The sequence below is a fragment of the Panthera onca genome, chromosome D4, assembly GCF_046562875.1.
Source record: "Panthera onca isolate mPanOnc1 chromosome D4, mPanOnc1 haplotype 2, whole genome shotgun sequence".
NCBI classification, from domain to species: domain Eukaryota; kingdom Metazoa; phylum Chordata; class Mammalia; order Carnivora; family Felidae; genus Panthera; species Panthera onca.
Genome location: NC_138351.1, coordinates 11,986,007 through 12,011,592, shown reverse-complemented (window position 1 = coordinate 12,011,592; position 25,586 = coordinate 11,986,007). Strand labels below are relative to the sequence as shown.

The 25,586-nt window shown below is 47.4% G+C and overlaps 2 protein-coding genes across 2 annotated transcripts in view; one reads left to right on the top strand and one right to left on the bottom strand.

The window, feature by feature from the left end:
* Nucleotides 1–1,667: 1,667 nt before the first annotated feature.
* On the top strand, nucleotides 1,668–6,906 carry TMEM252 (transmembrane protein 252). Its single transcript, XM_060610124.2, has 2 exons — nucleotides 1,668–2,038; nucleotides 5,831–6,906. The coding sequence occupies exons 1-2, from the start codon at nucleotides 1,761–1,763 to the stop codon at nucleotides 6,054–6,056; spliced, it is 504 nt and encodes a 167-aa protein (XP_060466107.1). The 5' UTR covers nucleotides 1,668–1,760; the 3' UTR covers nucleotides 6,057–6,906.
* Nucleotides 6,907–11,666: 4,760 nt separating this feature from the next.
* PGM5 (phosphoglucomutase 5) overlaps nucleotides 11,667–25,586 on the bottom strand; it is a 183,217-nt gene continuing 169,297 nt past the window's right edge. Inside the window, exon 11 of the mRNA XM_060610125.3 lies at nucleotides 11,667–13,157. Coding sequence (XP_060466108.1) covers nucleotides 13,068–13,157 — 90 coding nt within the window. The 3' untranslated portion in view covers nucleotides 11,667–13,067. The remainder of the gene's footprint in view (nucleotides 13,158–25,586) is intronic.

Here is a 25,586-nt window from a genome sequence, read left to right as displayed (position 1 = left end):
ACCCTCAATACGTCCAGCCCACACTCAAGGGGACACAGATAACAGAAGGCGGGGATCAGCAGGGGCCATCCTGGAAATCTGAAAACCTCAAGACCAATTGGGGAAGAAGGGAGAACAAAAGGGTTGTTTTCAGACTGTAAGGATAATAGCAACACTAGAAGAAGAAAGTAGATCGGGGCAAATATTAAAGCTAATAAGGGTAGAGGTTAGGAGGCGGAATAGGGAAGCGTCTTATATCATTTTTGATCCCGTGTCTTTCTCTCTTTTAGCCCATAACATGAGATGATGGGTATACGGCGAAAGGATGTGCATGGAACTACTGGGGCACAGCACAAAGAATTCCTTTTCCCATTGGGAAAGTAAACGGAAAATAATCGTAACGGAGGAGCAGGGTAGAGGAGCAGCGGGGAGGGACTGAAGACAATCCCTCTGCACAAATGTGACCCAGAGTCCCGGTGGGCAGGAGACTCTCGGCAGGGACATGCCAAACCATCAAATAAAATTGGAAGGAATCGGAGCACGCGCCAGATCTAGAACAGGGTGTCCGTGACCAAAGACGGTCAAGACGGAAGAAGCGAGCCCCAGACAGAAAACAGAAGGCTGGTTCCGTAAACCTTTTTTGAGGCGAAGCTACCTAGAGCAAGGTAGAGGGGAGAGGACGGGGAACATTTTTTGCACGGCAGCTACCAAAACAAATTTCATTTCATATGTGTCTTCAGAGGGGAAGAAAGACTGCAGGACTTTTCAGAGACTTTACTATGCTTTGTGACACCCTAAGGTGTACGTGAGGGAGGGTGTGGATTGAACAGACACCGCTTCTCACACGTGTCTGTCTGTTTGGTGCGGTGGCGGAGACATGCTACACATTTTAGGGCATACTCTTTTATTAAATACCTGTGGCCTCTTGCAAGAGCAGGAAAGTTAAGCCAAGCATGGTTGCCAACAGTTGAGCAAAAGCAAACATTTTTTCTCAAACACCTGTGTGTTAACCAGCAGTGACCCCACGATCTCAACGTTTGGGTCCGACAGTGGGAAAGATACAAAACCAGAATCAGAGAAGTCACCAGATCATCACCTTTTCCAACCATCCCCGGAAATTCCCCCCCAAACTCCCAAAGCTCCGCTGATTACAATCCTTCTGTCCAGAATTCCCTTTCCTCCCCCTGTGGATGCTCATTTTCTTATCCACAGAGAAGGAATCAGGGAGTTCATCCCCACGGGATTTTCTCTTGGAATTTTTCCCAGTAACATAGGACGAAGGCAATAAAGGAGTTCCATTGAGAGAGGCAAGACATACTTGTTAAGAGCTTTAAAAATGTCTTTTTAGTACAGAGAGAGAGAGAAGAAATCAGGGAAGGATCCCCTGCCAAACCACAAAGAAGATAGTTCATCAAGGAATGCTAATTTCTCGAGCATTGGTGGAGAATTACCCACCAGGGGGATTAAGAGATCCGTGCCCTTTCAATCAAAGGAGACCTTCCCTCAAACAACTGGGGTTGGCCGAGGGTCCAGCTCAGAAGAGCAACACAGCAGTGAGAAGCCACGCCTTCCTGCATTACACAATGCTGTGTTTTTAGGTTAATCCTCCAAGGATATTACGGTTACTTTCAATGGTTAATGAATAGCTTCTAAGTGCCTACTTCACTTAATTGTCCAAAGGCCACTTGGTCCCAGAGCATATAAAGCTTCGAGCTGGCTAATGAAAGCATTCTCGAGGAGCAAGGGAAGCAGGGGAGAGGAAGGGCTACGGAGGGGCAGGGATGCGGAACAGAACCGGTCTAGTGCTCTGTGCCCTTGTCCTCCTGACGGGCTTCCTGATGATCTGCCTGGGAGCCTTCCTCATTTCCTCAGGATCGATGTTCAACTGTCGAGGGAACCTGATCCTGGCCTATATGCTTCTGCCCCTGGGGTTTGTGATCCTTCTGAGTGGAATTTTCTGGAGTACCTACCGCCAGGCCAGGGAAAGCAAAGGGGTGTTCACGCACGTGCTCAGACGACACCTTGCTCACGGGGCACTGCCCCTGGCCACAGTCGACAGGTACGTGCTGAAAAGCCAGGGGACAGAGGGGAGCTGCAATGGGGCTGAGTTCTGGAAAAGTGGAATGACCCTAATCCCACAGTGGGATAATATCCACGTCCTGCCAGGCCGTATGTCTAGAAATGGAGCTTTCTTGTTGGGAAATTACTTGGGGTTAATCCTTAGGAAGAATGGGGCTGCTTCTGGGGAAATCCGTCAAGTAGAGAGAACTTATATCAGAGAAACCACCTCTCCCCCGTTGAAGAGCTACGTCAGCCAACTTAAGAGGCCCAACTCTTAGGTTCTTTTGTTGTATCATGGGAGCTGTCCTGAGGGGCAGGGGGTGGTTAAGTTACCCCCACAGCCTGGCTACCGGGTTATAATGAAAGCAAGTTCCAGGCCCAATTCTGCCACACAACAAATGAACAGACAGGCATAGAATTAGTCCTGCCACCTCTTCATGAACTCCGTGTGGTCCCAGCTTATGGACCTTTTGGGTGTTCTGATCACACCTTGCATGAAAGATTGATTCAAGGCCAGATAATAACATTCCAGAGGTAGTTGAGTTAATCTTACCACCTCACACCCATTATGATGGCTATTGTTTAAAACACACACACACACACACACACACACACACAGAAAACAAGTGTTAGCAATCCAAAACCTTATACACTGCGGGTGGGAATGTGAAATGGTGCAATCATTTTATGAAGAATAGTACAGAGCTTAAATATAGAATTACCGCTTGATCCAGAAATTCCATTTCTGGGTATACAGACAAAAGAATTGAAAGCAGGAACCTGAAGCGATATTTGTAGACCACTGTTCCCAGCAGCCTTATTCACAAGAGCAAAAAGGTGGAAACAGCCCATATGTCCACCAGTGGATGAAGGAACAAAAAAGTGTGGTCTACACCCACAGCGGAATATTATTCAGCCATAAAGAGAAGGAAATTCTGACATATGCTACAGTGTCGATGAACCTTGAAGACATTATGCTAAGTAAAAAAAGCCAGACGCAAACAGACAAATGCTGTATGATTCCACTTATATGAGATGCAGCGAAATTCACAGACAGAAAGAACAGGGGTGACCAGGGCTGGCGGTGGGGGAGGAGGGACTTACCATTTACTGAGTACAGAGTTTCAACTTGGGACGATGGAAAAGTTCTGGAGATGCCTGCGTAACGGTGTGGCTGTACTGAATGCCGCTCGTCGGTACACTTAAAACGGATAAGTGGTAAATTTCAGGTTATATATATGTTGCCACAGTATAGCCAAATGCAGTTCACCTGAGGGTTGGTATCAGACAACCAAAACCCTCCTCACTCTTGGCCCACCCAACACAGGACCATTCAGGGATAAAACCTCAAGCATCATCCTTAAGACACAGGCTGCAAGACTCCTTAAAAAAATTCTTTTGCCTTCTTGATCTAAAGTATCTTAGCTACTCAACATGGATGGAACTGGAGAGTGTGATGCTAAGTGAAATAAGCCATACAGAGAAAGACAGATACCATATGGTTTCACTCTTATGTGGATCCTGAGAAACGTAACAGAAACCCATGGGGGAGGGGAAGCAAAAAAAAAAAAAAAAAAAAAAAAAAAAAAAGAGGTTAGAGTGGGAGAGAGCCAAAGCATAAGAGACTCTTAAAAACTGAGAACAAACTGAGGGTTGATGGGGGGTGGGAGGGAAGGGAGGGTGGGTGATGGGTATTGAGGAGGGCACCTGTTGGGATGAGCACTGGGTGTTGTATGGAAACCAACTTGACAATAAACTTCATATATTGAAAATAAATAAATAAATAGTATAAACCATTGAAAAAAAATAAAATATCTTAGCTACTGCATGTATCCTTTTTTCCCCCTAAATGTTTGTTTATATTTGAGAGAGAGAGACAGAGACAGAGACAGAGCACCAGCAGGGGAGGGGCAGAGAGAGAGGGAGACAAAGAATCCAAAGCAGGTTCCAGTCTCCGAGCTGTCGGCACAGAGCCCAACATGGGGCTCGAACTCACCAGCCGTGAGATCGTGACCTGAGCTGAACTCGGACGCTTCACGGACTGAGCCGCCCAGGTGCCCCATATGTATCTTGATTATAAGCAATTTTACCCATGATGGTTGATTTTTGGCATTATGCTAATTAATAAGATACTAATTATAATAACCAACCCCCATTTCCAATGTTTATTATGCTAACTAGCAAGGTCTCTGGGCTTGATAAAAGATTAAGATAACTGAAATGATCATAGATGATGCTTCTCGAGGGATGATTTTTTTTTTCTTGTATAAATGTTAGATGATTGCCTCGAGAGTGTGAATCCCTGATAAGAGTAACTGATTGCCTCTAGGAGGCAGCTCGAATTTACTAACACACGCATAACATCCCAGCGTGCTGAATTATTTTAGTGATCTATGATGCGGCTATCATGACACCACATTGACCTGCCTCTTCCCACGGCACCTAATAGGTACCCAGCCTACTCAGAGCGGCCAGTAAGTCAGTTAAGGAAACGTTGCATTGCTGAGAAGCATTTGCATTCAAAATGGGAACCCACACCGAGGCATCAGAGCAGAGGAGTCTGCAGTGGTGGAATGTGGGGCTCCGAGAATGAGAACTGGTGTGGGCGGACGGGTTTGGGAGACGTGGATGGGATTTGGGGGCGGGTGGCCGTGATCCGGAAGCTTCTCAAATCACTCCAGGCAAAAGCTCACCTCTCTGTCTTCAGTGTCTTTATGCGTGTGCCCTGTGACACTTCTGAGATTTATGCCATACAGTAGACAGCGTCTTTAGCCATCTGGCTTTGGGCCAGGTGATATTTGGAATGGAGCTGTGGCCACAAATGGCAGTCTCTGTTCTGTTGTGGTTACATACCACAAACACTCCCCGTAGGCACCGAGGGATTCGCGCTATAAATAAACCCATCAAGCTCACCCTCTCTCTTCCTCACCTCGCACCAGCCCCCACCCCGTCCCATTCATGATGGAGAAGCCAGAAGGATTCAGCAATTAGCAACGTTGGGCAAGATTACCGATGAATACATCGCCTTTGGCGGGAATGGCTCCTTTCGCCATTGGCCTCTTGGCATAGAAAGGGCTGCAAGTGAAATCTACATGAAGTTGTCAGTGGAGATAGTTTGAGAAACGCGTATGTTTTTTGGAAACGTGCTTGCTGAGACTTGAAAAAGGGAGAAGAAAGAGGGGAGCATCTGTCAGAGTTGAGGAGACTGCACCGAGCTGGGGTTTTTTGTGTTTTGCTGTGTTAATGTTTTACGTGAGTGTAGTTGACACACAACGTTACATTAGTTTCAGGGGTATAACATAGCGATCTGACCAGTTTATACGTGGGTTTTCATCCATTAGTTTATGGGCTCTGAGGATCTGAGACAGTGAGTGCAACCACATAGAGAAGGAGAAGTGTATGCACGAGGACAAGGATATGATGAGTTAAATAACTGGGTGGAAGGCAGCTCCAGCATTGAGGCCCCCTCCTCCTGCCCTCTAGAAGAACCCCCAGCTGAAAGCCCCTGGTTCCCGTGAGCAAGAGAGAGGGAATAACTTGGAATAACCCACTGGGAAAAATATGACTGTAGAGTCACACATCCCATGGCTGATGAGGAGGGTTTTGCTGGAAAAAAAAACCACATTTTTTAGAAAACTGGTGATGCCAGGGAAGAAGTACATCTGTTTCAAAATCAATGTTTCTTAACAGTTTCGCTTCACACAGTGTGATTTGAGAGAGTCAGGCATATGCCTCTTTGGCGTTAACCACTTAAATAACATGTGTACGTGTGTGGCATTTTGATCCCCAGGCCAGATTTCTACCCCCCTGCGTATGAAGAGAGTCCTGATGTGGAGAAGCAACCCTGTCCGGCAGAGGGAGAGGCCTCGGATGTCCCTCCACCTGTGTACACAGAGATGGGCCTTGGATTCGAGGATGCACCTGACGCCCGCCCAGAGGCCCCACCTTCCTATGAGGAGTCCGTGGCAGGCGGGGTGGCGACAGCCACACCATTTGAAGGATGCTCAGGATGCTGAAGCAGGAGATACTCTCTAGTGCTTGGGATGCACCCTCAAAGGATACGGCTGCTGGTAGTAAACGCGGGCACTGGACGACGGGAGGGAAAGGGTCTTCGGGGACCCTCACGAGCGCACGCCGAGGAGATGCGGGAAACGACAGCATTACGGTTTCCTGGACGTGCTTTGGTCTGCAAGGGCAGCGTGGGGTCCCGGAAGGGTGTGGTGGACAGCAAGCCACATTTCAAAGGATCCACACTAATCTCAGCCCAGTTGGGCTTTTGGACAGCCGTTTGGAGCTGTGCCCCAAGAGGCTTTTAGCTCTCACTCAACCCCCTCCAGCACCCCAGCCCCCAATGGGGAGAACAGGTGCTGCTCATGGACAGCCATGGGCTTTCAGGTACATTACCCAACAACTGCAAGAAGAAAGTGTGCTGGAGACGAAGGGTCATCATCCTGTTTAATTTGCAGGTTTTGGTGGCTGGCTTTGCAGCTCCCCCCATTTACCCTATTAACTAGAGTGACAGCATCGTAATTCACCTTACGGGAAGTTTCCTCTTGGAAGACACGAATGTTACTTTGTATGACTTTCTTTTAATTGTGTGTGTGTGTGTGGTTTCTATGTGGACAGCAACTGTAATATTTGCTTTCAAAATGGCTGGAACACAGAATTTTGAAGGAAGATCTTAAAAACGGGATGGTTGTACAAGCAGAGAGGACAAGATTTCTCAGACACTCAAGTGGAACAGACTTAAAAATTCATAAGGCACAGAATTTAGGGGAAGAAACTGTATTAGCCATAGGTTGTATGAATCTAGATTTTGATGTAAATCTTGAAAAGCATTAAAATATACATGTATATTTCAACAAATCGCCCTGTGAATCTCTAGACTTTGAAAGAAAGGAGACTATGGTGGAATGCTTTGATCCTTAACAGAAAGTTCTTTGTGTCCCAAGATATGGATCCATGCATTTTTGACTCGGGACATTTCTTTTAAAACCCCCTGATTCCTCCTCAGCTTTATTATATTTTATTATATGTTTTAATATAAGAGGACAAGTCGGGTGGCAGGGTGGAGGGGAGAGATGCAGCTTAATGTCTTAGCGCTTGGACAAGAATCTTCTTCTCTCCGGGCCTCAGTTTCTTCCTCCATCAAGTGAGGAATTTATGCTGGGATCAATATCTAACAATTACAGAGTGTCTTTTATAGGATGGGCTCTGCACCATGAACTTTGTGTGCTTTGGATTTAGCCCTCAATATACCCTTCGGTAACAGGCGCAGTGGCTATTCCCCTTTTACAGACACATAAACTGAGACTTCGAGCCATTAAGCAACTTTCCAGATAACCTACAGTTGTTTCCGGGAGGGTGAAGCAGGGTCCACAGAGGGGCGTGAGAGGATTTTTCGCTTCAAACATTTGTGCTGGGTTAACCCTGTCTTACTTTCCTCCTCCCACGGAGCAGTCTGGACTTCAGTCCTGCTTCGGAAAGTGGGTCCTAATAGGAGCGGAGCCCCAGGGCAGGTGCACTACCTTAAAGCCCTTGGGGAAGCAGCCAAGCTTGCTTTAGCGTTTGCTTTTTTTTTTTTTTAATTTAAAAAAGATTTAAAATTTTTTCATTGTCATTGACATATAACAGGGTTCACTTTTAAAATGTAAATAAGCCCCCCCACGTTTTCTGCCCAGGAGCTTGGCCCTCACCTCATGGTGTAGTTTCCTTGCCTCTGCTCATTCCGTTGATGACGAAAGATGGTTTGGACAGTGGTGGGAAGGGTGAAGATCTTTCAAGGAGGAAGAGAGTTGTAGAGATGGAATGGGGCCTCCATGGCCTCCTCTTCTCCTTTTTTGCTGAGTGCACAGATTATGCGTGTCCTGACAAATACACAGGAAGCCACATGAAAGGAAATCCTGGTCCCTTTACATGAAACATGAATTTGGGCATCCGTGATTTGAATCCTTGACATCAAGGGCATACCTGGATATGAAGGCCAGTCATGGTTGTCCAACAGGAAGGTGATTGTTTATCTGCAACGCAATTTATCATTTCTCTCTTGTCATGTCTTTCCATTGCTCTACTGAGATTGTTCTCCTGGAATATTCTCTGGGGTCTGAGCGCATCCACTGACCTGAACAAACTCTGTCATTGGGCTTTCTTCCAGAGTTTGCATTTGTAGCGGATGGTTATTCCCACTTCTGATAGTCACATGAAACACACTCACTCGGGTTTACCTAAGAGAATCGTTTTGATCTCTTTACTGCAATAAATTTTGTACTTAAATAAGGACCCCTAATAGAGATTCATTGCTTTCTTAAAAACATATGTCCTCTGAAGCAAGCTTGCCTCAAGGACATGGGGATTACCCCCAACAAATCCCACCTTTGAGAGGCCCAACAATTAAGCCCCACTGCAACTCAGAACAAAAGTGTTCCGTGGTGCTTCGTAAGATTCACCGGCCACCCCTGGGAGATTTACTCAAGGAGGCATACACTGCATCCCCTCTTCTTCCTTAAGTATGTGGTGAAATGAATGGTGATGGGTGGAGAACCACGATTCCCTGGATGGCGAGGGAGACCTGTAGGCTATAAGAGTGTGGGGAAGAGGCAAACTCCCACTACAGTCTTCCCTCCTTCCCTCCTCCCAAATGGGAAGGGTAGACTCACCCGTCGAGGAAGGGGAATCCTCAGAGGTGCTGGCTCTTCAGTATTTTAATCTTGTAACATCCCTCTTGAGTAGCAACTTTAAGTACTCCCCCATCCCCCCCCCCAGAAGATGTGCATCACGAGGTCGGTTATAGTCACTATGCTGCATCTTATGCATATCCAAGATGCAGCAGGTGTATATTTGAACTCTCCACTCCAAAACTCCTTTTACTGGTAAGTCTACCCATACCTTAAGTATTCTACATAAACACACGGTCTTTGGTGAGGTATCTCCCCAGCTTCCCTATATTGCAGGGCACGTCCTAGGCATGAAAAGACATGAAAAGACGATAAGGATGTGGGTATATAATGCATACACCATGTTCTGTAATTTTCCATGACAGGTTAGGCTGATTCACATACCAGATGGGCTGTCAACTGCATGAGCCACGTCCACCGATAAAGACTGTGGCCAGTTGAGGCGGAAAAGGCATCTGCTAAGCTCTGCTGCCTCTGGCAATCTCTTGCTGTTTGTAACTGCTGAAGGGCCAGGAACTGATTTATGGGCAGTTACGTCATTTCGAAAGGTGCACGATTTTCTCAGGCCCTTCTCCACTCGGGAAAGGAAATGTCCTCCAGGCAGGTGTCTGAGATGTCAGTGTCTGTGTGCTCCAAGAGCACCCAGTGCACGATCAAATAATAAAACGGAGTCACCTGTTTTGTCGCTACCAGATCCCCCAGGTGCTTCTCAGATTCCACGCACCTGCCATGGCGGATGGATATGGCTGTCAAAGTAAATCCCATGCCTTACACTGACCCACAGTTGGCCAGTCAGAAGTCAGCACACCATTGGCCCCGTCATTGCCTGTATTATCTGCGGAGACCGCTGGCTCAGAACAGCCAACTGTCAGCCCAATGTGCCACCATGGGGCCAACCATCAATCTGAGACTTCCCGTGTAGAAAGCCTTCAGGTCATGTCCAAGGCCTTCAGTTTGAAACGTCACACAAAACGATCTGTTCCGTGAGTACTTTGGACATAGGCTATACCTTGGATCAGTAAGATTTCATACATGATCTCATTTTAATAATGGCTGCCTGCCATTCGCAAGGTCAGCTAATAAACCCAAGAATCACGAATGAGGCAAAACAATTTTTTTTGTTCTAAGGGACTGGCTGACACCTGGCAGGATATTTAGAATCGTGGTCTCCTCCCTGTAAATGCCTCCTTGGCGTGTATCCACACACATTTCCAAACACCCCGTGGGTAAGTAGTGGCAATGTCCTGGTTGGGAACCACTGGATCATCCACACTGTTGCTCATCATTGTTCTGGAGGCACGTGGTGTAGCGAGTAAGCCCCTCAATATTAGCCGAGTAGAAGAGGGGGCCCTCATAGTTGCCACACTCCATCCACAGCATCTTCTATGACTGCCTCCTGGGGTCCCCACAAAATTCTTGGACCTCTCCAGTCATTCATTCTTCCGAAAGACTGGTGGCTGGAGATTCACCTTTAAGACAGAGAGACCAGGGATTTCCTGTCTTTAACGTCTCCTAAGGGTAAGGCAAGAGCAGATGCATATATAGCTCTGCAAGAGAAGCTTGGATTCTATGCAGAGTGGAAAGAACATCCCAGCAATGTGAAACTGAGCAGGTTTCCAGAGGGAAAGGCTGTGTCCTAGGGTCACTACACGACCTCCTCCTTGGCAACCTAGCTGAGAAAAAGCTCTGTAAAAACAGGTGGCCGTGCAGTTGCTTCTTTCCATAGCTGGGCCCAGACCCATGCCCCGCCTGGTATTTATAACGCGGTGTCTCCCTCGACCTCACTCGTCCATGCCATCCTCCCACCGGACCCAAGGCCAGCCTCCCCTCCAGCCACCCTACCTCTCCACTCTTAGTCTTTGTTCCGCTACACCGACCCCTGGTGAAATTACATACATGGTTATAAGTCCCGGGAAGCCCCACTCTTTGGGAAACCCCTCAAGTGCCGCGGGTCTTGTCATCTCAGAGTCCACCTTGCCCGTTTCCCAAAGCGTGTTGCTTGTACCTCTACCCTAACATTCACATCCTCCTGTTCCCAAGTTACAAACTCCCGGGAGCGGGAATCATGTTTTGTACATCTCGCTGCACCAAAAACAGGACTCTGTATAAAGTAGTTGTTCAATCAGTGTTTGCTGAATGAATGAATGAATGAATGAATGAATGAATACCTGGGCTGTGCCAGACACATATGCTAGAAATAAAAAAAAAAAACCCAGAATTTGTAAATGAGGATTTACATTTGAACCTCGAAGTTAGAGATGGTCAAAAATTCAGCAACTTGAGAAAAATTACCTATTTTCTGACCTAGGAGGTAAGCCTAATAAGGCATCCAAGGTGTGTTGACCCACACAGAGCCGCTCAGTGAATACATGGCCGACACAGGCATCCGCTTAAAGCCAGTGAGAAGCGAAGCTTTAAGGCAAATTGCGCTCGTCGCTGACAAATATCGTAACTTTAGAATCTCTGCTCCAAGCCACCCTCCATTATTACAGAATGAAGATACTTAACGATGAAATGCCAGTTGCCAATTTATTTTTTTTTTTTTTAAATTTTTTTTCCAACGTTTTTTATTTATTTTTGGGACAGAGAGAGACAGAGCATGAACGGGGGAGGGGCAGAGAGAGAGAGGGAGACACAGAATCGGAAACAGGCTCCAGGCTCCGAGCCATCAGCCCAGCGCCTGACGCGGGGCTCAGAGCCTGACGCGGGGCTCGAACTCACGGACCGTGAGATCGTGACCTGGCTGAAGTCGGACGCTTAACCGACTGCGCCACCCAGGCGCCCCGCCAATTTATTTTTCTGCTGACTCCCGAGGGCAGTTTTGAGCAATTTGCCCTTTCTGGTTCCATCTATGTAATTTAATGAAAGCCAGCCCTTGGGAGTGTTCTGAAAGACAGACTTAGCAAAGTGTGACCAATATGGTGAAACAAACAAGCAAAAATCCACAATCCGTGCAAAAGGTTGAAATAAGGAATCTTTTTTATTGGCTACTAAGTGTCCTAGCGACTTTCTGACAGAAGCAGAGATAGAAAGTGGAAACAAATCCCTTACTGGGAACATCTCCCTGCTTGCACGAGTCTTGACTACAGCAACAACACATTGCTTAACAGTCAAAGCGCATCACGTCATCTGTGCTGACGACGGGGTAAGTGACAGTGCTGTTCCCAAGGAAGCAAAACATATGCAAACAGGTCCCACGCACCACACCGAGTGTCCTGGCTGAGTACAGACGGAGGCTGCTAGGGCCACAATATCCTGCTCCTGGGCAAAGAAAGCCAGTTGTGACCTTCTGGTTTCCATCAGGGGCCCCCCACCCCTCATCAGGCCCATAACCACCACCCAGTAAGTACTCTATTCCCTACTTTTACACCATCACATTGTCTCCTTCTATAGCCACTGTAAGATGTGAACTATGTCCAAACGATTGCATTAAAATAGACCCTTATAAGATAACAGAGAGAGAGAGAAAGTCAGAGAGACAGCGGACATGGTGGTATTCTGTCTTCCCAGGAGGAATTCATGTGAACCCCCGTGTCACTGTACATGATGGCGTCAAGGGAGCGCTGGTGGGACCGTAGGCACTCATTTGCAGAGTCCTGCCAAGAAACCGCTCTCCACCTGCACGAGGATTGGCTGAGTTGGAAAGAACGCAGCCAGCTTAATAGCGAAAATAATATTTACAAAATAAGAGAGGAAAACACCCTTTTGATATGCTTCGCTGGAAGTGTGCCATTGTGATCTGCAGAATGCTCTGGAAGGCGTGAGAGAACTCGGCTTGGGGACTCCGGGGGGATGGGAGGGTGGGGGAAGGGGCCATACGGTGGCTTGTGGGCATGAGGTGCGCTATGAGGGGCCCAACCTTCCCCTCACGGGAGACCTGACCCAGGATGAAGAGCCAAGCCCTCCACCACGCCGAGGAGAGTCTTCTGAGCTCCGCCCAGGGGCACCTGTGCCTTCGGGTCACTTTAGTTCTGGCACTGCGCTCTGACCATGATTTCAGCACCTTTCCACACCGGACAGCAACGGCGCACAGATGCCAGGATGGACACCTTCCCAGCCCGCTAACTCTTTTCTCAAAAGGTGAGGTTCCTTTGCATGCTAAAATATGGATACCAAATGATAGTGCAGCTTTAACAGACAACGGAAGCCCCTGTTGCATTTGGAGGAACTGAGCCAAACCCAAACAAAACAGATTTTTTTCTCCTCCCCACCGCCCCTCCCCCCATAAACATATTATCTTTTTTTTTTTTTCCCCAAAGTCGTAAAAGGCACAAACAGGTAGCAAGAAGGCGTGGGTGAAGTATGTCCCGCCAAGCGCTCTCTTTTGGCCCTCGTCACTGATCTTTCCTCCACTCAGGTGATGACTGTGGGGCCCCTCCGGCCGGTTCTCTCATGAATCTGGGAGATTTTCAGCGCAATGGCTATGAGAGGGCTCAGCACTGCCTGGAAAAGGAGGAAAAACAGTCTGTGAACAACTCACATCAGTCACAGGAGGGCTGCTGTGATTGGTTTCTGTCGCAAGCGTCTGGATTCAAGTATGATTTGCAGCTTATAGGCAGAGTCAATAGCTGGCACGACACCTGTTTGCCAGACCCTGGTTCCTCTTCCATAAAAGGAGAGTGGAGGGAGTAGGGCGGGGACCCTGGGGAGGAGACGGTCTCCAGAGTCTTGTCCCGGCCCCCCCAAAATGCTGATCTCAGACGCGAACCTACCAGCCCAGCTCCCAGAGCATTGGGGCATTTCATGAACAGAACTCTGTGAATTAAGGAAGTTCAGAAAACGCCACAGTCTTCCTCTGCTACACTCCCCGCCCCTGACACCATGTACACCCCTAAAACACGTACGTGCACCAGAACTTGAGGAAAAACATTCATTCTCCAGCCTGTGACCCCAGGCCTGAAAAGCCTACTATCTTGATGTTCCAAGAGAAGAAGACCGACCCATCGGCCAGTGTCGCAGAAAGAACTGTTCATTTCTTCCCATCAAATAACACGGTGGCTCACAAGGCTCCTCAAGGTCCCCCAGAAGGAGGGTGGTTTAGAGACCTAAGCAATACGTCCCCAGAAAGGCAAAGGACACGGAGAAGAAAATCATTTCTTGCCCTCTAGCTACTTATCAGGTCACAGGAGTAAGGTATCGTTTCCCAGAGTGTGGGACACATACACATACACATAGATGACACGGGAAGTTATTTTAGATGGTTCACGGACATGGCGTTACCTACAGAACGCGAGAAAGTTACTCTGTTTTCCATTCTTCTTCAATCCTCCTAATGGATCAAGGAGAAACTCTTTAATACATTAACCAAAACAGAGCGTGCCTCAGACAAGCATTACCTAGCTAGAAGGCAGTATCATTGCAGGTTTTATTGGATTCATTTTTGTGCTGAGCTTTTATTTATCAAGGGATACTGTTTTTTTTTTTTCATGTAGATGAAAGCTTTCTATAATAAATAAGTACTGAAGTGAAAGAAAAGTAAGACCATTTCAGGACAAATACCACTACAGGGATACCAATAAAAGATACATTTGGGAAATACTGGCATAAGGGAAGAAACAAAGATACCATGTTGAGGAGAATAAAGCCTGTCATTTTCAGAGGGGAGAGGAGAATTCTGTTACTTGCAACCCTCACCTCTTCCTGACAGAGACAGGGATGAAGGGAGCATATGTGTTCTAACTGGACAACAAGAGCACAAGCAAATGCCCAGGGCCTGAGAACAAGCACAATAGCCCAGTGTGTCCTCAGTGGAGTGTAGACACAGGGTAGTCCTGAGTGACAAGTGAATAAGACTTGTTTGATTTGTTTTTAATGTTTTTAATGTTTTATTTTTGAGAGAGACAGAGCACAAGCACGGGAGGGGCAAAGAGAGAGGGAGACACAGAATCCGAAGCAGGCTCCAGGCTCTGAGCTGTCAGCACAGAGCCCGACGCGGGGCTCGAACTCACGGACTGTGAGATCATGACCTGAGCTGAAGTCGGACACAGACGCTTAACCGACTGTGCCACCCAGGTGCCCCGTCATAAGCACACTCCTTAATCCCCACTGCCCATTTCACCCACCCCCTACCCACCTCCCCTCTGGATCATCACTTTGTTCTCTAGTTAAGAGTCTGTTTCTTGGTTTGTCTCTCTCTCTTTTTTTTAAATTCTGCTTTCTCCTTTGTTTCTTAAATTCCACATATAAGTGAAACCATACAGTCTTTCTCTGACTTATTTCGCTTAGTGTAATACTCTCCAGTTCCATCCGTGTTGTTGGAAATGGCAAGATTTCATTCTTTTCTATGCTGAGTAATATTCTCATGTGTATATATGCCATATCTTTTTTTTCTCCCTCAGATCTAGAGCTAGGATTAGGGCCAACATCCCGTCTATTTAAGAAAACGCAGTGAAATTGAACTTGACACTTCAAGAACTGAAAAAGTAAGACGTACTTGACTTCACATCGTTGCGAGGGTCGAGATCAAAAACTTTGAACTCCACATCTTTAAGTGATGGCATCTACTGGCAAGGTGATAGGGAAGCACAGTTTTAACCAATGCTATAAACACTGCCACATTCTCTTAACTGATTTCCACCCAACTGGGAGACAAACAAACCTAAGCTTTCTGTCTGTAAAACATCCTGAATGAGGTCACCAGCACAGGAGCTGTGACTAGTACATCACTTTCTAATCAGCTCACCTACTTGAGCCTCTAACGAGTGGATTATGTGCTTATCAGGAATCAGTTAAGTTTGTTCCTAAATAAGTTAATACCTGTTATGCTTGTTGTTCAGAATATGCAATTATTAAACTGTATGTAAGCCAGTGAGATGTGAGTATACACAGGAAGAGTTCTTTCTATGAAAATTAAGTTGAATGTTTTGGAAAGAGTTCGGTAATGGCAATGAGCTAATCCTGCGAAATTAATGTGAGGGAGATACAGCGAAACACTAGGGAAGAATAGAAAGTGTGCAGAATGGTAAGACAGGGTCTTATGCTAAGAGGAAAATGATTTCACTCACGTGTGGAATTTGAGAAACACAACAGATAACATAGGGGAAGGGAAGGAAAAATAAAATTAAAAAAAAAAGAGGGAGGCAAACCATAAGAGACACTTTAATTCAGAGAACAAACTGAGGGCTGCTGGAGGGGAGGTGAATGGAGGGATGGGTTAAATGGGTGATGGGAATTCAGGAAGGCACTTTTGGGAATGAGGACTGGGTGTCATATGTACAAGGTGAATCATTGGGTTCTACTCTCCTGAAGCCAAGATTACACTGGATGTTAATTAACTTGAATTTAAATTTTAAAAAACGTACAAAACACTTTCTTCAGATTGCTCCCCAAGTGTGTTTAAATTCCCGCTAGCTATAAACAAATTAAAGGCAAACATTACTGATGAATAATGAGTGGGAATCTTCTTAAGAAAGATAATCACACCAGCACACAATGTGCTCATGTTCAAAGAAAAGGTCTGAGATCACTATTAAAATATTGAACAACATGGGGCGCTTGGGTGGCTCAGTCGGTTAAGCGTCCGGCTTTGGCTCAGGTCATGATCTCGCGGTTCGTGAGTTCGAGCCCCGCGTCGGGCTCTGTGCTGATGCCTCAGAGCCTGGAGCCTGCTTCAGATTCTGTGTCTCCCTCTCTCTCTCTGCCCCTCCCCTGCTCATGCTCTGTCTCTCTCTGTCTCTAAAAAAAATAAATAAATGTCCAAAAAAAATAAAAATTAAAATATTGAACAATAAATATATACTTTGGTGTTTTGGGCTAAAAATACAATGGTCAAGATATGCGCTTAGTTACTTCTTTTAACTCTTTCTAGACTCATGAATCAAGCACTTGTCCCTCGCTTTGATCATGTCAGAGAAAAAGGCTTCAGTGGTACTTATGCATAAGAAAAGGAAAGAAATACAATTTTGGAGGCTCCATATGAGGAAGACCTTGAACATGGGGGCCCCCAACTGGAGCAGAGAGCTCCAGGCCAACACAGCACAGAAGCTGTGAAGTTATCTACCCTCAAGGGACTGTGAGGGTTTGGGAAGAAGGACATTAGTGATGATCACCATGGACTGAACACTACTGAGGTCTTTTCACCCATTTTCCAGCAACCCAGAAAGTCTTCAGACGTTTGTATGACCCTACAGAGTTCTGGGACAGGTCCCTAAAAATGCCCAAGATTAAAATGTGGAATGGTTGCTTCAAGTTATAAATTAAGGATCATAGAGCAATGTCTTTTTTTCTTGCCTGAGTGTATAAAGTAAATATATATGTTCTAGAATAATTGGTCATGCCATGCGGGCAGGAGTTTTAACTCAGGGCTTTTCAGAAGAGTGCTTGCTACTTAGGAGGTATTCAATGGATATCAGCGGCTATATCAGCTTGGTAAAAGGAAGATGATGAGGCAGACAGAGACCTTCTGTGACCATCGTGCAGGGTGCCCTGGGCAAGTGGAAGGGTCACTGGACGTTTGCTGTCATGGTTTTCTTCAGAAATCACAGCTTTTATACATGTGAACCCCAAACGCTTCTATCATCCCCCATGCATCATGAAAAAGAGGGGAGGGGTGTCTGGGTGGCTCAGTCGGTTGAGCGTCCGACTTCGGCTCAGGTCATGATCTCGCAGTCTGTGAGTTTGAGCCCCACGTCGGGCTCTGTGCTGACACTCGGAGCCTGGAGCCTGCTTCAGATTCTGTGTCTCCCTCTCTCTCTCTGCCCCTCCCCGGCTCATGCTGTCTCTCTGTCAAAAATAAACATTAAAAAAAAAAAGAAAAAGAAAAAGAGTGAAGGGAGATTAATTTTCCTGAGACAATGGGAAAGGCCCTGAGAATGAATAGTGAGCCAAGGAGTTAAAAATTAGAAGCCTATGCATGTGAGATTTCCGAGGTAGCACGAGAGGCAGAGAGGAACATGAGTTTTGAGATCTTCTTGTCACAGATGAGGAAACACAGAGAGTAGCCAGGTTAGGCCCAGGGTCACACGTCTGTTTGGTGGCTGAGCAAAGAACATAGTGATGCCTCCTTGACGGCTCTTTCCATCCCACAATCCTGAACACGAGGAATGACCAGGAAAACAGACTGAATGAAAGGGGCCAAGTGGGAGGGATGACGAAACAGTGGGGTCGTCACCCACTGCGCCGCACAAGTCCCAGCTCAGTCGAGCAGTCAGACGGGACGGACCGGCCATCTGCACTGACCAAGAGCAGGAGGGACAGTAAGAAGAAGAGTGTTTCTGGTTAAGTGAATGCGTTAGAAGGTCCGAGGTGACTCTTCATGAATAAAGGGACTAAGCTAATACAGCCTTTAATCGATGAGAAATATAACATCTTTGTTTTTTCTCAGAGGTGCTTGACGTAGTTTTTCTACACTCAAGAGCAAGAAGGAGTACTTCTCTTGCTGCAAATGGATGGCAATGTATCCATCCAACAGCACTCTCAGTGTGGCTCCAATGTCTTCCTCCATCTTGGACGGTTGGGAGAGATATCTGCTACCATGTTTAGTTAATAAGCCTACCGGGCTGAAGAGGGAATTGGAGGCTGTCCCTACTTAAAATTCGGATGCTTTGTTTATCGTGGGTTTTAATTACGTTTTGATTTTTTTGAGTTTATTTATTTTGAGAGAGAGAAAGAACACGTGTGCCTGAGTGGGGGAGGGGGGGAGGGAGGGAGGGAGGGGGAGAGAGAGAGAGAGAGAGAGAGAGAGAGAGAGAGAGAGAGAGAGAGAAAGAATCCCAAGTAGGCTCCAGGCTGTCAGCGCAGAGCCTGACTCAGGGCCTGATCTCGCCAACCTGTGAGATCAAAAACCCACAATCAAGAGTTGGCTGCTTAACCAATGGAGCCGCTAAGGCACCCCAGCACTGATGTTGATTTTTAAAAATATTGCATTGCAGTATTTATTTTGATTGCTGAGTTTTGGGTGCCTTTTTAAATTGTGCATCTAGCTAACCTCACCCTAAGCCCTGTCCTGTATTAGGCTGTAACCTGTTCGTGCTCCCTGGAGGGACAGAGTGGGTTTTTCCTTTCACCTTTTCTCCCATCTCCTCCTCCTTTATGTTGCTGTGGTGGTGGTTTTGATCCATATGCGTGTAAATTAGGGCCACAAAAACAAACCCCTAACCAATAGACAAGAGAGGTGTAAATGATCCAGATGTCACAAGACTCCAAGTAAATAGTTAACTGATTTTTTTTTATTTTGGAGAAAAAAAATACCACATCACTTATGAAGTCAGATTGGTCAGAATTTGTGGAGGGAACCTTGCGCTGGACCAGTCTTGAAGGAGGAACATGATTTTCGTGATCAGGGAGGTGTGGGTATGGGGAGGATGGGGGGGGTGGAGGGAGGGGATAACAGCACTTTTTCAAGTTCCTGGTTGGGAGCAGGTACTACAACCCAGGAGAATGCAGCTCCCTGACCAACAGAAGATACGGACCCTCTAGAGTCAATAAGATAGGAACTGGTAACAAATGCCACCTGCTCCTGATCCTTAGAGGCCGCTGGCATCCCCGCTCCTGCTGATGTGCCTGCCCCCCACCCCTGACTTCATGCCAACATTTCATTTTAGTCCACATGCTGTGGGCTTGGTTTAAGGCAGTGGTTCTCAAACCTGAGCGTGCATCAGAATCACCGGGGAGGGTCTGTGAACGTGTAGACTGCTGGTCCCCTCCCCGAGCTCCTGAGCCAGGCGGTCTGAGGTAGGGCCCAAGAATGTGCATTTCTAACAAGTTGCAGGTAATGCTACTGCTCGGGATTCAGGGCCCACACTTTGCCAACCGCTGCTCCAAGGTGCTGATTACTGGGCCTGCCGAATTCTTTGCTCCAGCTCGGTTTTCTTTTCTTTTCTTTTTTTTTTTAAATGTCTTTAAAATTCTTTTATTTTAGAGAGATAGCAGAAGCGGGGGAGAGGGGCTGAGGAAGAGAGACAGAGAATCTCAAGCAGGCTCCACGCTCAACGTGGATCATGACTTAAGCTGAAATCAAGAGTCAGGCTTTCAGCCAACTGAGCCTCCCAGGCGCCCCTCAAAGTTTGGTGTTCTTGTTCACATCACACAATTCCACGTTCTGCCACAGCTGACCAGACCAGGAGCGGGTCCCTGACTCACAGTCGGCCATCAAAGGCTGGTCAGCAACCTTCCAGATAACAGGGGACAAAACCCAGCTGATCAGATTCTTTCCCTCGGGGATTAAACTGATAGGTAATGAAAGAATGAGGCAGTTACCAGCGGGAGTTAAATTAACCCTGAGGTTAGAATTAATTAGCCACGAGGGTATAAGGCGCCATGGTAATCCAGGGGTTATGCCAAGGCAGGGACTCTGGGAAAGATGACAAAGAATTAAAAGAAGGAAACCAGGAAAAATAAAGGTTAAAGACAACAGAGGAAAATAATAAAGAGTTGGCAGAAAGAAAAAAAAAAAAAACCGGTGTGAATCCCAGTAATCTCTAAAGGAAAGATCCATTAACTCCCACCAGGGGGCCTGGATCTATTACTTTGTTCAAGGTCTGGCCTCCAGGACCTGGCCCTGTGACAGGACTCACCCTTGGATTTCTTGAGCTAACCCTTGGTCTCTGGGGGCTCTAAAATAAATCAAACTTTTAAAACAAACGAAAACAAAATCACTTTGATCAAATAAACTCACCCAACTTGTTTCTCTTGGGTCATTTTGAGGGACCAGCATTGCCCAGCTTTCTACCACCAGCGAGAAAAAAAGCTTTTTTTTTTTTTCCCCTTAGAAAACAACACTTCTGGCCAACCAAAATTAATTTCCTCACCAGATCAGCTCATGGCTGCACCAGTCTCTCCCACCAAATCTCTCCCAAGGCTGGGCCGGAAGTGCTCTTCGGTGGGTCTTTCTCTCTCTCTCCCATGTGCAAGCAGCTACCAGTCCCACGGGTCGTATTTGCACAGTGGCTCCCCGACCCCCCACTCCCCACTCACCCCATCGCTCCCTCCTCTGCCACCCCTGGCTTGCAGGAACCTGCTGACTGTTCTCAGCCTCACCACACCGAGCTTTAGGGACTCGGACTCGTTCACCTGACGCCCTGATGTACAAGTCTCAGATGATCCCTCCAAGACCATTCTCAGCCCCTCTTGGCATGGCTGTTAGGCTCTGGGTGGCTGGGTCTCACTCTCTCTGGTGGGCAGACTAACAGCCCCCAAGACGTCAGTCCTAATCCCTGGAGTCTATCAATGTGACCTCAGGTGGGGTGGCAGGGTCGGGGCAAGGTTCTTTCCAGATGTGAGTAAGCTAAAGATCTTGAGATGGGGAGATTGTCCAGCTGGGCCCTAAATGCAATCGCTGCTGTCCTCAGAAGAGGGAGGCAGATGGAGATGACATACAGGCACACAGAGGAGCTGAGACAAGTCGCAGCCCGAGGGTGGGGGGGATACAGCCACAAGGCAGACGTGGTTCCAGCTGCCAAAAGATGGAGGGGGCAAGGAAGGTTCTCTCCCGGAGCCTCCCGAGGGAGTGTGACGCCCTGATCACAGAATGCCAGCCTCCTGAACCAGGAGAGATCCATTTCTGTTGTTTGAAGCCACCCAGTCTCTGGGACTGAGTTACAGCAGCCACAGCAAATGACTGCACCCTTCCTTTTTGCGAGCCCTCCTCAATCGGCTGCCTCTCCTTGTCTCACACCTTTGCACCTCTGAAACTGTGACCCCTCAGCCTGAGGCAGCCCACCCACCCCTCTTTCTTTCTCCACATCTGCCTGGGGTGAGCTGACCATGGTGCAATCTCACCCATCCCTCGAGGCCGCCTTGCCGAGACTTTCTGACAATCCTACCCCACCTGGCGAGGCTCCCTCCATTCTCCAGACTGCTCCCTTGCTTCTCGGCTGATTCCTTTTTGCCTTGATTTACGGGAGTTTGTAGAGCTGTTTGCCCTCCTCTCTCTTCCTCTACACATTTCAAGTAAATTCTAAGCCACTAGAAGGCAAAGCTTTTCTTACATATGTCTGTTTCCCTCATGGTATGTGTCTTGCCCATTAGAGATGCTAAAAAAAAAACAAAAAAAAACAAAAAACAAAAAAACAAATGGCGGGTTTGGGAAATGATGTGATGAGGTGAGCTTTCCAGCATTTAACGTGTGGATGATCTGAGAAACCTTGTGTCTGGCAGTCTCTTCATCAGGAAGCTTCACTAGGAAGAGACAAAACTGTCCATCCATTCCCCCATAGCCTCCTCCTCGACCCAAAGGAGAGTCCAGCCTTCATGTTTCTTTCTTTCTTTTTTAATTCTTTTAATGTTTATTTATTTTTGAGAGAGAGAGAGAGAGAGAGCAGGGAAGGGGCAGAGAGAGAGGGGAGACACAGAATCCCAAGCAGGCTCCAGGCTCTGAGCTGTCAGCACACAGCCTGACGCGGGGCTCAAACCCACAAACCGTGAGATCGTGACCTGAGCCGAAGTCCAACGCTTAACTGACTGAGCCACCCAGGCGCCCCCAGGCTTCGTATTTCTTAAGCCAGGAACCCCTCTTTGCTTGGGAAGAGTTAATAGGTTCTTGAGAGATTCTAATTAGCACCAAGTACCAAGATGATGCTAGGGCTGGGGTGAAGGCTTCAAAAGAAAGCTGTCCAGTCCGGGAAGACAGTAAAGGGAAAGCACTCTGCATTCTGGAAATGGTGACGGTGTGAGCCCTGTTGGATGCAACAACACTGAGGAGGGCAGTGGGCAGTGGCAAGAGCCACTGGGGAAAAGAGCCTGTGCCCTTGCCCAGAGCAGTGCCTCAGACAGAGAGTGGGGACAACCCACAGAGAGCTGAGAGCTCCGCCGATCACAGAAGCCTGCACTCTCCCCAGGAAAGCGTGCACCCTCTCTGTGCCTCCGTCCCTTCTGCATGGTCTTAGATGCTTCGGAAAAGGGAGGGAGCCTCAAATGGCCATTTGAGTATACGGGACTCATGCTCTACTCTGTGAAGCTACTGAGTTTCCTGCCAACTCAGAGAGGGCTGACCAAGTTGGAGATCGTCTGTTCCGTGCAATACAAGGACAATGTGACATTCCTTGTATCTCAGGAGTTGTGCAGCCAGCCATACCTGTGAGGATTATAAACTTGGAGTCATCCTCTGACTTTGTTTCCAAAACATCCCAGCGTTGGAAAAGTTTCTGATTCTACTGCCCTTTAAATACTGAACACTCACGGGGCGCCTGCGGGGGGCTCAGTCGCTTAAGGGTCCGACGCTTGATTTCAACTCAGGTCATGATCTCACGGTTCCTGCCTTCAGCGCTCACAGCACAGAGCCTGGTTGGGATTCTCTCTCTCCCCCTCTCGCTCTCCGCCCCTCCCCTGCTTATGTACGTACTCTCTCTCTCAAAATAAATATATAAACATCAAAAAAATACGTATCTAGAATACACACAAGGTAACAGAGAGAGAGCCAAGGACAGGGATCTGTAACCCTCAAGGCCGTTTGTAAGGGCTCCTGCCCAAAGGGGTGAGCGGGGAGGGAAATCTGTCCCAAGCCCATCTCAGGAGACGGCAAGCCCACATCTTCCCAGGGAAAGGGGCGCGCCTGTCTTCCCACAAAGATGCTATCCATGCCAGGCGGGGAGGAGAAAGCCTCTTCACCCTACCCACTCTCACAAATGGTTTTTCCAGTTTATACGAGGGTGCCCTCTAAGACACCACCTGGGTTACAATAGCCCAGATTTTAGGTAAGAAGGATGACTGGCTACTTTAAACCCATTTGGGAGGGGCATCGAGAAGAGGAATTATTACTGAAGATAAAATCAAATACGCTTTGGCTAATAAAAATTAAGCAAAAATGCCAAACGCTGCCAACATTCTGCTCTTTATTATAATCCGTACGAGGGCCCTGACTTTAATTCCTCTTTCGTCTGAAACATCTACCTGTCTTGATCCACAACAGAACTAAAATTAGCCAAAATGGAGACTGTGGAAAATGACTACATAAATCTGAATTTTGAGCCCCACACCGAGGGAACCATCTATCTTGTCAACATCACGGGCCAGGCCTCCGCAGAATCTCTCTTCTGAGGGAGAGAGAGAGCCACCCCAAGACAGACGCTGATGAAACACTCCCAAAGAAGTTCACTGGAAGCAAGAACTAAACCAGCACTTTGGGACCGCAGTGACAAGCCTGGTTAGAAACCACCGTGGCCAGGCAGGCCCAGCCTCCTCCTCCAACCTCTCCACTCTCACCGTTGATTTGGGACTTGAGGAGGTGAAAGGGCGTCCCTAGGCTACAGATCCTAAGTAAAACAGAAGAGTCACAAAGACGGTTTTCTTATTTGTTCAAACGTGAGCTCCATTTGGCTCCATACTTGGAAGAATCCCATGGAGATTGGGGGGTGGGGGTGCGGGGAGGAGAAAGCAACACCACTGACCAGCATTTGTGGACATCGCTGCCAGGCATCAGGCAGAGTCCCGTTGCCCCGTCATTGTCCTGTGGTGCAAACACAAACCAACCTGCAAGATGTGACAGCTCACGTTTTGTAGAACTGCCCCCCACCCGTCACTCCTTCCCTCTCCCCTCCCTTTCTAGCCTCCTTTCTGTTACCGAAAACATCGTGGGAGGATGTGAAAGGAATGACTAGTTGGTTCATTCACATCACCATGATTTCTGCCCACCCTCCTCAAGTGTCCCTACTGTGTCTTCCACAGTTCTCTTCGTTGGGTATATTCATGACAGACTTCCATGGCCTCCTTCATGTGGAACACGCTTGCCCGCATAGAGGGAAACTACAGTTGCCCTCCCGGCTATCACCACTCACGGAACAGCTAGCAGAAATCCGACCACACGATGGAAAGCAGGGGTTAAAAAAAAGCAGCACTGTCCCATTGGTGTTGCTCAAAGGACTCTCCTTGTAAGCATTCGCCTCCTATTTTTACTTCAGTTCCAACCACTTCTGAAAGCCAACGTCCAGGTAATCAATCAGTATTTAAAAACATGGTTCCCAGGGTTGGAACAATAATGGGATTCAGCTTGGCTTTCTGCATATAGATCCCGGGAAGACTGGATCCTTATGGATCCATTAAAAGTTTCCAAAGAAATCTCCCAAAGGTTGGTCAGAAGACTGTTACCTGAGGATGAGGGAAGAAATCACTGGGGATGCCATTATGGGCTCCTGTCATGGCGACGCCATTTTGGTGAAGCTGGGGACCGACCAATCAAGGAGTGTGTAGTCCTCACAAGCTCCCGGAGTGATTCTGATACATCCCCAGGTCTGAAAACCACACTTAACAGAGTGTCGTGCTACTTAGTCTATAAGGAGTGGTCCAGAAGAGTAGTTACAAGCAGGGACTCTGAAGCCAAAGTGCCTGGCCCTCCCCCTTGTGAGTTGTGTGAGCTTGGGTAACCTCCATGAGCCTTAATGCTCCTTACACAGAATAGGGGGCCCTGGACCTCATAGAGCAGCTGTGAGGAGGAAATGAGCTAATGAACAGGAAACACTCAGAACAAGCATGGCACCCAGTGGGGGCGGGGCTGTGTAAGCACTGCTGTCATCCTACAAACCAGTAACTGAACGGAACTAACACCCGAGCACCTTCAAAGCCACCCCCGAGGCTACATGGGGGCACGCAAAGCGGAGGTCCACGGCCACCCAATCTACTCTGTTACCTCTTATTTTTGCTGGCACAAAATTTATATAGACATTTTTAAAATACTGTTTAATACACGTCCAGTGAAACCTTGGTTTGCGAGCATAATTAGTTCCACAAACATGCACGTAATGCAAAGCACTTGTATATCAAGGCGAATTTCAAGAACCACCGGCTCATTTGCGATCGTGTGATGTTCGGCGTCACGTCCGACTTGTATTGCAAGCCATCGCTCGTTTATCGAGTTAAAATTTATTAGAAATGTTTGCTCCTCTTGCGCAACACTCGCAGAGCAAGGTACTTGCAATCCAAGGTTTTATTGAATATATAAAA

What these genes read in the sequence shown, in the direction of transcription:
- TMEM252 (XM_060610124.2), top strand. Translation starts at nt 1,761, where the DNA reads ATGCGGAACAGAACCGGTCTAGTGCTCTGTGCCCTTGTCCTCCTGACG. An exon ending in CCCCTGGCCACAGTCGACAG is followed by an intron (nt 2,039 to 5,830) that starts GTACGTGCTGAA and finishes TTTGATCCCCAG; the next exon opens with GCCAGATTTCTACCCCCCTG.